General features: G+C 44.8%; 1 protein-coding gene across 1 annotated transcript in view; it reads right to left on the bottom strand.

Moving 5' to 3' along the window:
• The window catches only part of LOC126292129 (cytochrome P450 4C1-like), a 132,359-nt gene that overhangs the window by 82,197 nt on the left and 34,457 nt on the right, over positions 1–15,705 (bottom strand). Inside the window, exon 2 of the mRNA XM_049985962.1 lies at positions 6,824–7,073. Coding sequence (XP_049841919.1) covers positions 6,824–7,038 — 215 coding nt within the window. The 5' untranslated portion in view covers positions 7,039–7,073. The remainder of the gene's footprint in view (positions 1–6,823; positions 7,074–15,705) is intronic.

Genomic DNA, 15,705 nt, shown 5'->3' with positions numbered 1-15,705 from the left:
AGAATATTTGAAATGAGTAGTGGCAGCCAAGGGCAGGTGGCAGCACTGCGGGTTCGTGACAGTTAGCGAGTAAACAGTTCGCCATTTCAGTAGTCATGGGTCAGTGGAACGGAGAACGACGTGCGTCAAATATAGTTTGGTAGCGGCACAGAGGGAGTTTAGACGTTTTTATAATTTAGGGCGTCATGATGCCGTTCCGTCGAAATACGCGATAAAATGTTGGATTAATATCTTTGAAGAGACTGGATCTGCCTTCAAGAAGAAACCAACGGGACGACCAAGAAGTGTCCGTTCTCCAGCGAAGACTGATGTCTTACGCGCGTTTGTCTTACGTAGCCCATGGCTTTCAATTCGTAAGCAAGCTGCGGTGGTTGGAATGTCCCGCGAGAGTGTTTGCAGAATTCTTCATCTTGATTTAAATTTTGATCTGTACAGAGTACAGATGGTGCAACAATTGAAGGACAAAGAGCACTGGTTACGGTTACTAGTCTGTCAACAAATGATAACAAAAATAAACAATGACGATGACATTCTAGACAAGTTGTGGACGTCAGATGAGGCACATTTGCATCTTAGAGGTTATGTGAATAAACAGAACTACCGTTACTGGGAAACACAAATCCTAATCGTGTTCATGAGCGCCCTCTACACGCTAGTAAAGTGACATGGGATTATCGGGCCGTGTTTTTTTTCGCAAATGAACGAGGAAACACAATAACTTTCAATGCCCATCGTTACGTGGAGGTGTTACGAACCTTCCTATTACAACTGCATTGAACAACTTTCCAAACGTTCGAGAATCCTGGTTTCAATAAGACGGAGCGACATCACACACTGCACGGCAATCAATGGCATGAGTGCGAGAATTGTTTGACAACTGTGTGATCTCACGATTCGGTTACATTCCCTGGCCCCCTAAGTCGCCACATTTGTCCGTTTGTGATTTTTTCTTGTGAGGCCACCACTCAAGAGCAAAGTCTACACGACTCGACCAACAACCGGGGATGGCTTAGGACCTAGAATTCGGGATGCAGTTCACAGCATCACAGCTGAGATGTTGCAGCAGTCAATGAGGAATCTCAACAGAAGATTTCACGAATATATTCGTACAGGGGGACTCCATCTAAAGGACGTAATTTTAAAAAAAATGATAAATGCCACCAGTGTTTTGTAAATGGCAAAGTTGTATGGTTTCAATTACTATGAATTTCTTTCCTTCTTCACTTCTAGTTTTATTGGAGAGTGGAAATGTTTCCGTTTTTCTGTATCACCCTATACTTTTTATTATTGTAGTTAAGGATTTCATTTTATATCACATGGTATTTTGTAATATTTCAAGTTGTTCAAGTTGTAAGGCCGTTGTGATGGTGAATTGTGCACATCTAGCAGCATGAAACACACCCATGTGGCTGTTACAGCAAGGGATGGTAAACAATGCTATACGGCGCGTCACTCAGGCAAATTGCTAAAAATGGCAGAGTTGGTGAGGAACATTCCCGATAACTATTGAATATGTGAAGACTGCCGGCCGGTGTGGCCGTGCGGTTCTAGGCGCTTGAGTCTGGAACCGCGTGACCGCTACGGTCGCAGGTTCGAATCCTGCCTCGGGCATGGATGTGTGTGATGTCCTTAGGTTAGTTAGGTTTAAGTAGTTCTAAGTTCTAGGGGACTGATGACCACAGATGTTAAGTCCCATAGTGCTCAGAGCCATTTGAAACGTGAAGACTGCAACGTGTTCACAACGTCAGTTAAAACGACATTTCAGCCTTAGATTGATCACCACTTAGGTGATAATCACTTTGACCTTGGAAAAGGTGAAAGCACCAGAGAGGCAATTCTGACGTTGCCGTTGATAATGAACTACAGACTAATGTTGAAGATTAGGTTGACTGAGGAGGTAAGGAATGAGGAGGTTCGTGTGCAGAATCGGAGAGGAAAGGAATACGTGGAAAACACTGACAGGGTGATAGGACACCTGTTAAGACATCAGGAAATCATTTGCATAATACTAGAGGAAGCTGTAGAGGGCAAAAACTGTGGAGGAAGACAGAGATTGGAATACCTCCAGCAAATAATAGGGAAGAGGTTGCAAGTACTGCTCTGAGACGAAAAGGTTGCCACAGGAGAAGAATTCGTGGCTGATCGCACCAAACCAGTCAGAACACTGATGACTCAAAACGAAAAAATAAAATTAATTCCCCCCTCCCTGAAACTGCCGCCAGGGGCAGATTTACCCCCACCCATCCACCCCATATATACTGGCCTGCGGGCACGGATTGGTTATCTGTTCTCTTCGACTTGTTCTGTATTCAAGATTGGTACCTCTCATGCACCAGAAGAATTATGAAATTCGAATGTGATGTTTCGTTTGTTTATCGAGAGTAGGTATCCAATATTTGCAGTATTTGTAAGTTTAAAGGTCTATTCTGGTTTGTAAATTTGCTTACTTGTGTGCTCAGGTAATACATACTTCTATTTATTTACTTTTTGGGATTCACGAAGTTTATTTGCATATCGCGAACGCACATTGACTTCAGCTCTTTATTTAAAAATACCTTGCCGTTCTTCGTTATTCAGTGCACGGAATCTATGTCACATCGCATGGCAGCCACCTCGTTTTTTGCTTGATGTAACTACACGACTCAGGCGTTAGGTTTCATACGCTGATAAAAATAGGGCAAGTGGCTCTGTGAGACATTATGCTACATAATCTCATCATATTATGGTGCTACATAAGAACGAAACTCAGGTTATGAAACTGCTTTTGCATGTCTACATAAATGAGGAAACTGGCCCACTGCCCGTCTGGAAGCTATAAAGGCAAAGCTAACAGATGTTCAACATAGTCCAATGACCGACCTTACGAATCAATGCTAGGACAGCAATGTACATGTTGTAACTGCGACCAGGGCGGTCGCGGGGTAGCAATGACAGAAAGCGTGGAGGGGGCCCGCAGAGAGGCCCGCGAACAACAACACAACAAAAGAGGACGGACACGACCAACGAAGGGCAGAACGAATACAAGACCGAACAACAGAGTCACAGGGGAAACAAACACGTCCACTCGTACACGAACAAGGGCGTAGGCTGTCTAGCGCTAAGCGAGGTGTAAGCCGACGTAAGCTAGATTAGACTGACTGGTTGAGCTTTTTGTGATTTCATTGCCCTGCCTCATATGGGCAGAGGACGGCTGTCAGCGGCGCAATCCGCCGCTTTTCAGCCGAGTGACAGGACAACTTAAAATAAGAATAAAATGTTACATACATAAGGCGATAAAGGGGAACTTAAAACAGAAATTACGGGAGAAATTGAGGGTAAAAAATATAGACTAACATGGAGACGTTCATGGAGGACAGTTAAAAAAATGCCACCAGAAAGTTAAAAAACACAGTTGGCGATTCATCAAAACTCAGAGAAGACACTGAATGGATATGCACACGTTAAAAGTCGTCCACAGCAGTAAAATCACTCAGGAACAACACATTTAAAACCCACTTGGAGCACACACGACGAAGAATAAAACTGCCAGCTGGGACCTGCCGAGGCAAAGGGCAGAGAGGATGGGAGAACATGGGGCAGCAGGGGAAGTGGCGGGATGAAGACAGGTGGGGCATCAGTGGGTACACGAAGAAGCAGGAGACACGTGAGGCGGGAGAGGAAGAGGGCAGACAGGGCAGGAGGGAGTGCAGAGACACTGAAAGGAGGCACAAGAGATGGAGGGGGAGTCGGAGGGGGAAGCCGCTCAGGAGGAGGGAGGAGAGGGAGCCCTGAGGAGGAGGCAGGAAGATGGGGTTAGAGTTGGTAGGAAGGGTAGATGTCAGGGTGAAGCTCATCATCCTGAAGGGGTAGACGGTGGAAGTTGCGTTCGGAAAGGAGATGAAGGGTGTGGAGATGGAGAGAGGGTGGGACACAGCGGTAAAGACGCGGCAACTGGTTGGGGTGGAAAGGAAGGGAGACACCAGTGGGTGGTTCTGTGATGTTTTGGGGGCGTTTTTCCTGCCGTGACCTGGTCTCTCACATTTGAACAATTTATGCGTCCAAATGTTGGCATTTCCCTTCTAAATCTTCGTGGCGCGTATGTTGGGGAGACTATTGTCGTCGAAGATGAGAATAGCAGTGTTGACAGGATTCCAGACACACATCCCTCACGAACACCCTGACACCCAGTCTCTCTTCAACTGGCTCACTGAGTCATCCAATCTTAACCACGTACAAAATATAAGAGACTATTTGCAACATTGTCTGAAACATAACTATTAACATTCTCAGAATGTGGTAGCTCTACAGGACCTAATCAAAATTGAGCGACCACTTTTGCATATTTTGAAGTGACAGGTACGGCTAACTAGAGCGGATTTGACGGATGGGGCAATGTGGAGCAAGTCCAAATGCACTTGGGCGTAGTCACAATATGGCGTGCTGGACTACTGTTACGTGGGGATTTCGAAATGTACAAGTACTGTGTACATACATCGGCCAATAAGTTAAAAATGAATCACGAAATATATTTTTCGAAATGATTAAAGTTTATGATTGTCCTTAGATTGTTAAAAAAAAAGCAGTAGATCCAGAACAGATCCCTGACGGTTACCTCGCTGTTTCCTGGACGGCAATTTCGAATTTTAAGAGGGTTGTCCATAAAACAATGTCCCAATTATTTTCCACATTAAAAGCATATTTATTGGCATTGTATGAAATTTGTTTGGGAAGCTTAGACTCTAACCTAGTTGTCGACATAATAATAGTTGAGATAAATGCATTTTTGCATCTGGTGTACCATCTTCTGTATGCCTGCATTGTAGAACTCTCCCACTGTCCCACGAAGGTAGCTTAAAACTTCATCTTTCAGCTCCTCTCTGGTTGTGAAGTGCGTCTCACTCAGGTATTTCCTCAATTCAGTGAAGAGATGGAAGTCACTTTTGGCTATTTATGGGTTGCAGGGCGTGTGTGTGACAGTATCGCATCCAATTTTTGTTTCTGAGATTTGTTGTGACACGGGTGATACGTGAACGAGCGTTGTCCTGATGAGAAAGCACTCCTTTCGTATGATTCTGCTCTTATTTTAGATCACACGGTGAAGGTTCTTCAGCGTTTCACAGAAGCCGTCGATTGTTGTACCGCCAGGCTAGAATCGCACAACAAGAACCGCTTCCTGTCCCAAACCACGCTCACTATAACTTCTGCCGGCAGACAGTGTCTGTTTCAACTTCCGCGGCTACCTCGACGCTTGGTCTTTCCGCTGGCGGGATTGTTGTTTCGTTTGCGGTGTTATTAGTGGACCCAGGTCTCTTCCTCATTCTCAATAGAGTCTAAGAATTCCTCACCATCAGTTGTACAGGCCTGAAGAAATTCGAGGTCCATTTCCACGCGTTTCCGTTGTGGTCTTCCGTAAGCATTCCCAGGAGGAATAGTGCACAAACCTTGGCATACCTTAAATGGTGTGCAAAAATTTTGTCAATGCTGATGCTGGTGACATCAGGGGTCATCTCATAAAGCTCCTGAATAGTCAGCCATTGATCTTTCACCATTGCTCCTTCCACTTTCGCAGTCGTCTCTTGCGAAACCGATGGCCGTCCAGAACACTGTCCGTCATGGGCGTCTGTACGTCCGTCTTTCAATTCCCTGCACCATTTGCACCCATGTTATATGCTCATACGTGTTTCTCCGTATACCTCACACAGTTGGGAATGAATGTCTACCGACACAGTCTTTTTCACACACGGAAAACTAATCACAGAGCGTAATTCGCATCAGGGGTGAGATGCGGGTGGGGGCTCCGTCTCTAAAGGCTGCCAAGCCAAGAGTGATCGTCGAAAACAGCTGACTGTAGCGGAAAACGGGTGAGGGAGAACCACGCTACACGCCAGTGTTGCAGCAGCCAGTGTAGCAGCGTTCCTCGCGACTGCAAGTCCATGGCAACCTTATTTTACGCACATCCCTCGTATTTAGTATGAAAAGAATAGTTGATCACCTTTACCCGTGTAAGCTGGCTGTTTAGGTTTTTATGTTGGTAACGCCACATAGCGCTCTGTATGAAAATCACTGACTGTGCTGTGTGCAGTCTGGTTGGCATTGTTGGAATATTTGCTACTGTAGTGGTAGGCAGTTGGATGTGAACAGCGCGTAGCGTTGTGCAGTTGGAGGTGAGCCGCCAGCGCGGGTGGATGTGGGGAGAGAGATGACAGAATTTTGAGAGCGGATGATCTGGACGTGTGTCCATCAGAAGGAGTAAATTTGTAATACTGGATGTCATGAACTGCTATATATATATATATATATATATATATATATATATATGATGACTTTTGAATATTATTAAGGTAAATACATTGTTTGTTCTCTATCAAAATCTTTCATTTGCTAACTATGCGTATCAGTAGTTAGTGCCTTCAGTAGTTAGAATCTTTTATTGAGCTGGCAGTATTGGCGCTCGCTGTATTGCAGTAGTTCGAGTAACGAAGATTTTTGTGAGGTAAGTGATTGATGAAAGGTATAGGTTATTGTTAGTCAGGGCCATTCTTTTGTAAGGATTATTAAAAGTCAGACTGCGTTGCGCTAAAAATATTGTGTGTCAGTTTAGTGTTAATCAGAATAAGTAGATAGAGAAATGTCTGAGTATGTTCAGTTTTGATCAGCTGTTTGAAAATCAAATAACGTAAGAGGTTTACCAGCACTATTTATAAACTTTTTTCTAAGGGGACGTTACACCCGTAGTTCTCTAATGCTTCAACTTGTGCAAAAGTACACGTTGTTTATTTCGGAGATCAGCCAACATGATTTGTCTCAGTGTGTTATGTTGCGGCTAACCACTCTCCCAGCTCACCTAGTCAAGTCTCCGTATTGGTCGTGGAGGTCTCGTAGCTTGCGGACGGTCAGTGGTAGCTCACGGAATTGCAGGATGTTTCCGATGATGGGCAGTGTGGGTGGCCCCGGAGCGTCTATGTGCGATCTGGTGGCCCACAGCCTCCACAGCACCGCCACCACGCCGACGCAGCTCCACACCACCACGTGCACCAACAGCCACAGCCACCACGCCATGGCCCAGCAGCTACCGGCAGCTGTCGATAATCTACCTGCAGTCAGAAGCACAGCTGGTCACACATTGCGTGGTTGTCAGTGCTGTACGAAGGGTAGTTCAGAAAGAATGGTAAATACTACATGCTTCAAACAACAATATTGGGGTTCTGAATCTGCTGCGTTTGTAAGTAGCACACGATATGTAAAATATCTTTGTGAATAAAGCCATATGGGTCACACGATACACTGATTAGCCAAAACATGATGACCTACTGATTTATAGTGTGCTGGTCCACCTGTGGAGCGTAGTACAGTGGCTGTTCTATGTGATCTGGGTTCGACATATCTTTTGTGGGTAATGTATGTAATGAAATGACACACCTGCAGCTGTCCTTTTGATGTCATTTATCACATAGCAACTAGTTTTGGTGACTCAGTGCATCATCTTCAGGCCGTAACTGACGCTGAGATGGTGAACAATCATATACACAATCCCATCAGTGGCCAACGTCTATGAACCGACTTCCCTAGGCAACTGAAACAGTAATGTTGGTGGCTGGTGTTTGAGACACATCGCTGTTACAGCAGTCTACAGAAGCTAGTGCATACACGTTGGCCACTAATGGGATTGTATATACAGGTATGATTGGAGTTCACCCTCTCATCGTCAGTTAAGACCTGGAGATGATACACTGTGTCAGCAAAACTGGTTGCTACACAGGGTGAGGCAAAAGTCTGGATGCATGAGTATAAAATTCGAACAGTGTGAGGAATCATTTTGGTGTCTGGTATGGGGTGTCTGTTGGGAGCACTTATAGGAGCTATGATGACAGCGGCGACCATCTTGAAATCCGCCATCTTGGATTTGGGTCACGTGTTTCATATGGGAAGGGGTTCACATGATACATCATTTTGAACTGCCTCTATCTCAGGAAGACACGTGTGAAATCTGTTTTAGGATGTCTTTGTTTGCGTAGGAACTATGATCTGTTGACCTTTGAAATAGCAAGGAAGTGATCAATTCTGTTTATCGTTGCAGGTGATCTACAGTGGCACTTACACAGTAGGCATGCATCGAAATTGTGTTAATGAGTGGCGGACGAAGTAGCGGAGTAACTTTTGCTGACTTCGGTCCCCGGCATCCTGAGAGAAATAACATTTTTCATACGACAGTTTCCAAGTTATAGGACAAATTCCGTGCAACAGGTTCTGTGATGGACAAACTACGCAATGGACGCCGAAGAACAGCCACTGACGAGGAGACTGCAACAGCAATTGTGGCATCGTTTGTGAAAAGTCCACATCTCAGTACGCACCAGTTATGAGCAATAGTTTGTTCTGTCACCATTCAACCCTGCGTGTGTTTGACACACAGCAATGGCACCCATAAAAATTGCAGCTGCAACATCATCTCTCAGAGTATGACCCTGATCGACAAGTGCTGTTGTTAGCAGAGTGGGCTTTGGATCAGTGTAACAGTAATCCAAACTTCATATGATGGGTGTTGTCCAGTGACAAAGCTAATTTTTATGTGCAGGAAGAAGCAAACAAACAGAATCATCATTATTGGCTGGATGCAAACCACTTGTGAGTGGCTCCCTGTAAATGTTTTGGTGGTGAAAAGTGATAGTTTCGTGTGGGATTTGGGACCTAAGATTCGTGGATCTGGTGTTTATTGATAGAACATTGAATGGAGGGAGGTATCTTAACATGCTCCGTGATTAAGTGTTTCCAATGTTGTTAATTCGGCAGGGTGAGTTCCTAACCTTCTTCTACCCATCTGGAACACGTACCCCAAATTCAAGATGGCGGATTTCAGGATGGCCGCCGACTTTTGCCTTAACCTGTGTAATAAATAACATGGAAAGGACGGCTACAGGTGCTTCATTTCATCACATAAGTGAACAGCGGATGTCCCGCAGACCTTCATTCAGAAGCATGGACATGTCTTTGGCAGGTTTCCGGAGCTGTGTGGCGCTATACGTCACTGGCAGGTGACGCAGTTACGGGCCAGTAGTGTGTGTGCGCGAAGGTGGCGCCTCATAGTGTCGCACAGGAGTTCCATCGGGTTTAGAGCAGGCGAATCTGGTGGCCAAGACATCAAAATAGCTTCACTGTCATGCTCTTCGAACCAATGGAGCACGGTTATGATCTTGTTGCAAGACGTCTTCGCCGTCAGGAAAACCATGAAAGACGAAAGGATGCAATTGTTTGCAGTAGCCTTAGAGTACTACGACGCGAAACGGACGCCTAGTTAAAACCTTTATGACCCATTAAGTGGGTTCCCTTGGTGGATGCTGCTGAACCTTCTCTCGCGGTATTGGATTTATTAACACAGCCTTTATTACAATAAATCTTTCATATCTTGGTACTTAAGCTATGCATTAGTAAAATGGCCCTGAGCACTATGGGGCTTAACAGCTGAGGTCGTTAGTCTCATACAACTTAGAACTACTTAAACCTAACCAACCTAAGGACATCACACATCCATGCCCGAGGCAGGATTCGAACAAAGCGCCTAGAACCGCTCGGCCACCCCGGCCGGCCACATAGTAAAACTTCAGCTCAATAAATACATTTATTTAAAGCAAACAATGTACCAAATAACAGTAATATTAACAATAATGTAAAAGGCAACAAAATAAGCAACGAAAACTATTAGCCTACCTTTTCCCCTTTTGTGAAAAAAAAGGATAATTTTCTTTAATTGCTTGTACATCAAACCACATAAGACCTCGTAAAAGTACTCAGCTTTCACGGGACCTCTGTCCGTAACATCAAGTTACTGCCAGAAATTCAAACTGTTCACCCAAAATTTCTACCGTCAACAATCATCTACACACCACCTTGTGAGAAAACAGGAATCATCTTTTATACAATACCTTAGATTAAAGTTTAGAAAACACATTAATAGCAATGTAAAATTGTACAATGTCATTAATCAAAACTTGTAATCATTTATAAATAGTTCCAGTACCATTAAAAAAATACGAAGCAGAATAAAGTCTTTCTAGAAATTCGGGTACAACCATTCCGTCGCTAGGACAAGAGTGGTCAAACGCGCCCCAGGCAGCCAGAAATTACAAACAATCCCGTGCTTGCACGGAAACCAATGCATAGAGTATAACCAGGCTTCTACAACAAACACAGCAGTGAAATTAGTTAACTAAAATGACGCGCACTTCCATACCTTCACTCTTTGCCAACTGCAATGTGCCCAATAGACAATAAAACGGAACCAAACTATTTTTACATATTTCAACTTGGTGGCTACATGTGCCCATGCTGCCTAAACAGCTTCTCTCTGAATTTCAAAACTGAGGTTCAAATGGTTCTGAGCACTATGGGACATAACATCTATGGTCATCAGTCCCCTAAAATTTAGAACTACTTAAACCTAACTAACCTAAGGACGTCACACAACACCCAGTCATCACGAGGCAGAGAAAATCCCTGACCCCGCCGGGAATCGAACCCGGGAACCCGGGCGCGGGAAGCGAGAACGCTACCGCACGACCACGAGCTGCGGACAAACTGAGGAAAGGAGTCGACTCACTGATACTATAAAATACTATGTATTTCCATTTTGTGAAGTGCCCTATTTTACATTTCTGAACATTTAAAGCCAATTTTCAATCTTTGCACAACTTTTAAATCTTATCGAGGTAGTAGACAATATTCATGCAGCTTCTTTCAAATAGTCCTCAACTATAGGCAATTGCATCATCTGCAAAAAGTCTGAGATCACTATTAATATTATCTGCAAGATGATTAATATACAACATCAGCAGCAAAGGTCCCAAAACAGTCTGTGGTGAACACCTGAAGCTACTTCTACGTATGACGAGGACTCTCATTCCAAGATAAGATGCTGTGTCCTCCCTACCAAAAAATCCTCTCAACCTAGTCAAAAATTTCACTTGATACCCCATATGATCGTACTTCTGACAATAAGCGTAGGCGTGATACTGAGACAATTTTTTTTTTTTGAAATTAAGAAATGCTGCACCTACCTGTTTGCCTTGATCCGAAGCTTTCAGTATGTAGTATGAGAATGGTGCGAGTTGGGTTTCACATGATCAGTACTTTTGGAATCCATGCTGCTTGGCGCTGAGGAGGTCACTGTGTTCAAGATATCTCACTATGTTTGAGCTCAGAAAATGTTATAAGATTTTACAATAAATTAACATCAAGGGTATTTGGCGTCAGATTTGTGGATCACGCTTCTTGTAGAACGGCGTGGCCTATGCTTTTTTCCAAGAACTGGTAGTGGCTTTTAGTTAGAGGGGTCTCCAACAGATTAAAATTAGAATAGAGACTAACTCAGCTCCAAATTCAGTATACAATCTGACAGGGATTCCGTCCGGCGCTGGAGCATTGTTCAGCTTTAAAGATTTCAGCTGTTTCTCAACAGCACTTACACAAACATTTATAACATACATCTTTTCAGTGGTACTGTAAATGGATTGAATTTGGGGAATTCTCCTGAGTTTTCCTTTGTAAAGAAACATTTGAAAACCAAGTTAAGCATTTCAGTTTTTGCTTTGCTACCTTCAGTTTCAGTTGCTGTTTCATTCACTGGGGACTAGAGATTAACTTTGGTACCACTAACAGCCTTTAAATAAGACAACAATGTCTTTGGGTTTTGTGAAATATCATTTGACGGTCTTCTGCTACGGTAGTTACTGAAGGCATCATACATTGCTCTCTAGATAGCCAAACCTGTTTCAGCCCACAACTCTCTATCTGTAGCCCTATGCTTTGTTTTACATCGCTTGTGCTTTGGTACATATCTACCTAGTCAATGCTCATCTATTATTTTAAATGTGAGCCAGAGTTCCTCTTTATACTGAAAGTTTCAAGTTCCTCTCTGAGATATGACACTACTGATTTTTTTAAAACAAGTTTATTGATCATATACAGAGTGGTCCATTGATCGTAACCGGGCCAAATACCTCAATAAATAAGCGTCAAACGAAAAAAGTACGAAGAAAGAAACTTGTCTAGCTTGAAGGGTGAAACCAGATGGCGCTATGATTGACCCGCTATTGGCGCTGCCATAGGTCAATCGGATATCAACTGCGTTTTTTAAAATAGGAACCTCCATTGTTTATTACACATTCGTGTAGTACATAAAGAAATATGAATGTTTTAGTTGGACCGCTTTTTTAACTTTATGACAGCTGGCGCTGTAATAGTCACAAACATATGGCTGACAATTTTAGACGAACAGATGGTAACAGGTAGGTTTTTTAAATTAAAATACAGAACATAAGTACGTTTGAACATTTTATTTCGGTTGTTCCAATGCGATACTTGTACCTTTGTGAACTTACCATTTCTGAGAACGGATGCTGTTACAGCGTGATTACCTGTAAATACAACAGTAATGCAATAAATGCTCAAAATGATGTCTGTCAACCTCAATGCATTTGGCAATACGTGTAACGACATTCCTCTCAACAGAGAGTAGTTCGTCTTCCGTAATGTCCGCACACGCATTGACAATGCGCTGACGCATGTTGTCAGGCGTTGTCGGTGGATCACGATAGCAAATATCCTTCAACTTTCTTCACAGAAATAAATCCGGTGACGTCAGATCCGGTGAACGTGCGGGCCATGGTATGGTGCTTCGACGACCAATCCACCTGTCATGAAATATGCTATTCAATACCGCTTCAACCGCACGCGAGCTATGTCCGGCACGGACATCCATCATGTTGGAAGTACATCGCCATTCTGTCATGCAGTGAAACATCTTGTAGTAACATCAGTAGAACATTACATAGGAAATCAGCAAACATTGTACAATTCAGATTGCCATCGATAAAATGGGGCCAATTATCCTTCCTCCCATAAAGCCGCACCATACATTAACCCGCCAAGGTCGCTGATGTTCCACTTGTCTCAGCCATCGTGGATATTCCGTTGCCCAGTAGTGCATATTATGCCGGTTTACGTTACCGCCGTTTCTGAATGACGCTTCGTCGCTAGATAGAACGCGTGCAAAAAATCTGTCATCGTCCCGTAATTTATCTTGTGCCCAGTGGCAGAAATTTACACGACGTTCAAAGTCGTCGCCATGCAATTCCTGGTGCATAGAAATATGGTACGGGTGCAATCGATGTTGCATTCTCAACACCGACGTTTTTGAGATTCCCGATTGTCGCGCAACATTTCTGCTACTGATGTGCGGATTAGCCGTGACAGCAGCTAAAACACCTACTTGGGCATCATCATTTGTTGCAGGTCGTGGTTGACGTTTCACATGTGGCTGAACACTTCCTGTTTCCTTAAATAAAGTAACTATCCGGCGAACTGTCCGGACACTTGGATGATGTCGTCCACGACAGCGAGGAGCATACACAGCACACGCCCGTTGGCATTTTGATCACAGTAGCCATACATCAACACGATATCGACCATAGCGCAATTTGTAAACGGTCCATTTTAACACGGGTAATGTATCACGAAGCAAATACCGTCCGCACTGGCGGCATGTTACGTGATACCACGTACACTCCTGGAAATTGAAATAAGGACACCGTGAATTCATTGTCCCAGGAAGGGGAAACTTTATTGACACATTCCTGGGGTCAGATACATCACATGATCACACTGACAAAACCACAGGCACATAAACACAAGTAACAGAGCATGCACAATGTCGGCACTAGTACAGTGTATATCCACCTTTCGCAGCAATGCAGGCTGCTATTCTCCCATGGAGACGATCGTTGAGATGCTGGATGTAGTCCTGTGGAACGGCTTGCCATGCCATTTCCACCTGGCGCCTCAGTTGGACCAGCGTTCGTGCTGGACGTGCAGACCGCGTGAGACGATGCTTCATCCAGTCCCAAACATGCTCAATGGGGGACAGATCCGGAGATCTTGCTGGGCAAGGGTAGTTGACTTACACCTTCTAGAGCACGTTGGGTGGCACAGGATACATGCGGACGTGCATTGCCCTGTTGGAACAGCAAGTTCCCTTGCCGGTCTAGGAATGGTAGAACGATGGGTTCGATGACGGTTTGGATGTACCGTGAACTATTCAGTGTCCCCTCGACGATCACCAGAGGTGTACGGCCAGTGTAGGAGATCGCTCCCCACACCATGATGCCGGGTGTTGGCCCTGTGTGCCTCGGTCGTATGCAGTCCTGATTGTGGCGCTCACCTGCACGGCGCCAAACACGCATACGACCTTATTGGCACAAAGGCAGAAGCGACTCTCATCGCTGAAGACGACACGTCTCCGTTCGTCCCTCCATTCACGCCTGTCGCGACACCACTGGAGGCGGGCTGCACGATGTTGGGGCGTGAGCGGAAGAAGGCCTAACGGTGTGCGGGGCGGTAGCACAGCTTCATGGAGACGGTTGCGAATGGTCCTCGCCGATACCCCAGGAGCAACAGTGTCCCTAATTTGCTAGGAAGTGGCGGTGCGGTCCCCTACGGCACTGCGTAGGATCCTACGGTCTTGGCGTGCATCCGTGCGTCGCTGCGGTCCGGTCCCAGGTCGACGGGCACGTGCACCTTCCGCCGACCACTGGCGACAACATCGTTGTACTGTGGAGACCTCACGCCCCACGTGTTGAGCAATTCGGCGGTACGTCCACCCGGCCTCCCGCATGCCCACTATACGCCCTCGCTCAAAGTCCGTCAACTGCACATACGGTTCACGTCCACGCTGTCACGGCATGCTACCAGTGTTAAAGACTGCGACGGAGCTCCGTATGCCACGGCAAACTGGCTGACACTGACGGCGGCGGTGCACAAATGCTGCGCAGCTAGCGCCATTCGACGGCCAACACCGCGGTTCCTGGTGTGTCCGCTGTGCCGTGCGTGTGATCATTGCTTGTACAGCCCTCTCGCAATGTCCGGAGCAAGTATGGTGGGTCTGACACACCGGTATCAATGTGTTCTTTTTTCCATTTCCAGGAGTGTATTTATACGTTTGTGACTATTACAAAGCCATCTATCACAAATCGAAAAAACAAGGTCCAACTAAAACATTCATATTTCTTTACGTACTACACGAATATGTAATAAAAAGTGGGGGTTCCTATTTTAAAAAAAAACGAAGTTGATATACGTTTGACCTATGACAGCGCCTTCAAGCTAGACGAGTTTCGTTCTTTGTAGATTTTTCGTTTGATGCTTATTTAGTGAGATATTTGGCCCGGTCACTATCAGTGGACCACCTTGTATATATTCCTGCTTGTTGTAATTGTCCTTTGTGTATTTGTACCCATTGTCGACACAACCGCGTCATGATCACTGATACAAGGTTCGACGATAATATACTCAAAGAGGTCAGGTCTATTTGTTACCATTAGATCCCACATTTCCATCGTCTATCTGCTCGAGGTAGTTTTGAGAGAAGGCATTTAGAAAAGTTTCACCTGATTTCTTATCACGCCCACAATTGACAAAACTGTAATTTTTTCCGATTAGTTATTGGATGATTGAAATCTATACTGACGATTACACTATGATTGGGGAATTTACGTACAAGTGAACTGAGGTCTCCACTAAAGTTTTCATCAGGTCAGTTAACTCGTAAGACCGGCAATGCCACGCGTTGTAACAGACACCTCAGAGCTTGTCGTAGCGTTTACAAACGTGTCGACAACACGTAAGTAGCCAGTAGTGTCGATCCCAGGTATGCGGGTTCTACACACCAGCGTCGCC

This window comes from Schistocerca gregaria, chromosome 9 (genome assembly GCF_023897955.1).
Source record: "Schistocerca gregaria isolate iqSchGreg1 chromosome 9, iqSchGreg1.2, whole genome shotgun sequence".
Lineage (NCBI taxonomy): Eukaryota > Metazoa > Arthropoda > Insecta > Orthoptera > Acrididae > Schistocerca > Schistocerca gregaria.
The sequence above is the reverse complement of the archived record's forward strand: the minus strand, read 5'-3'. Positions and strand labels throughout refer to the sequence as shown.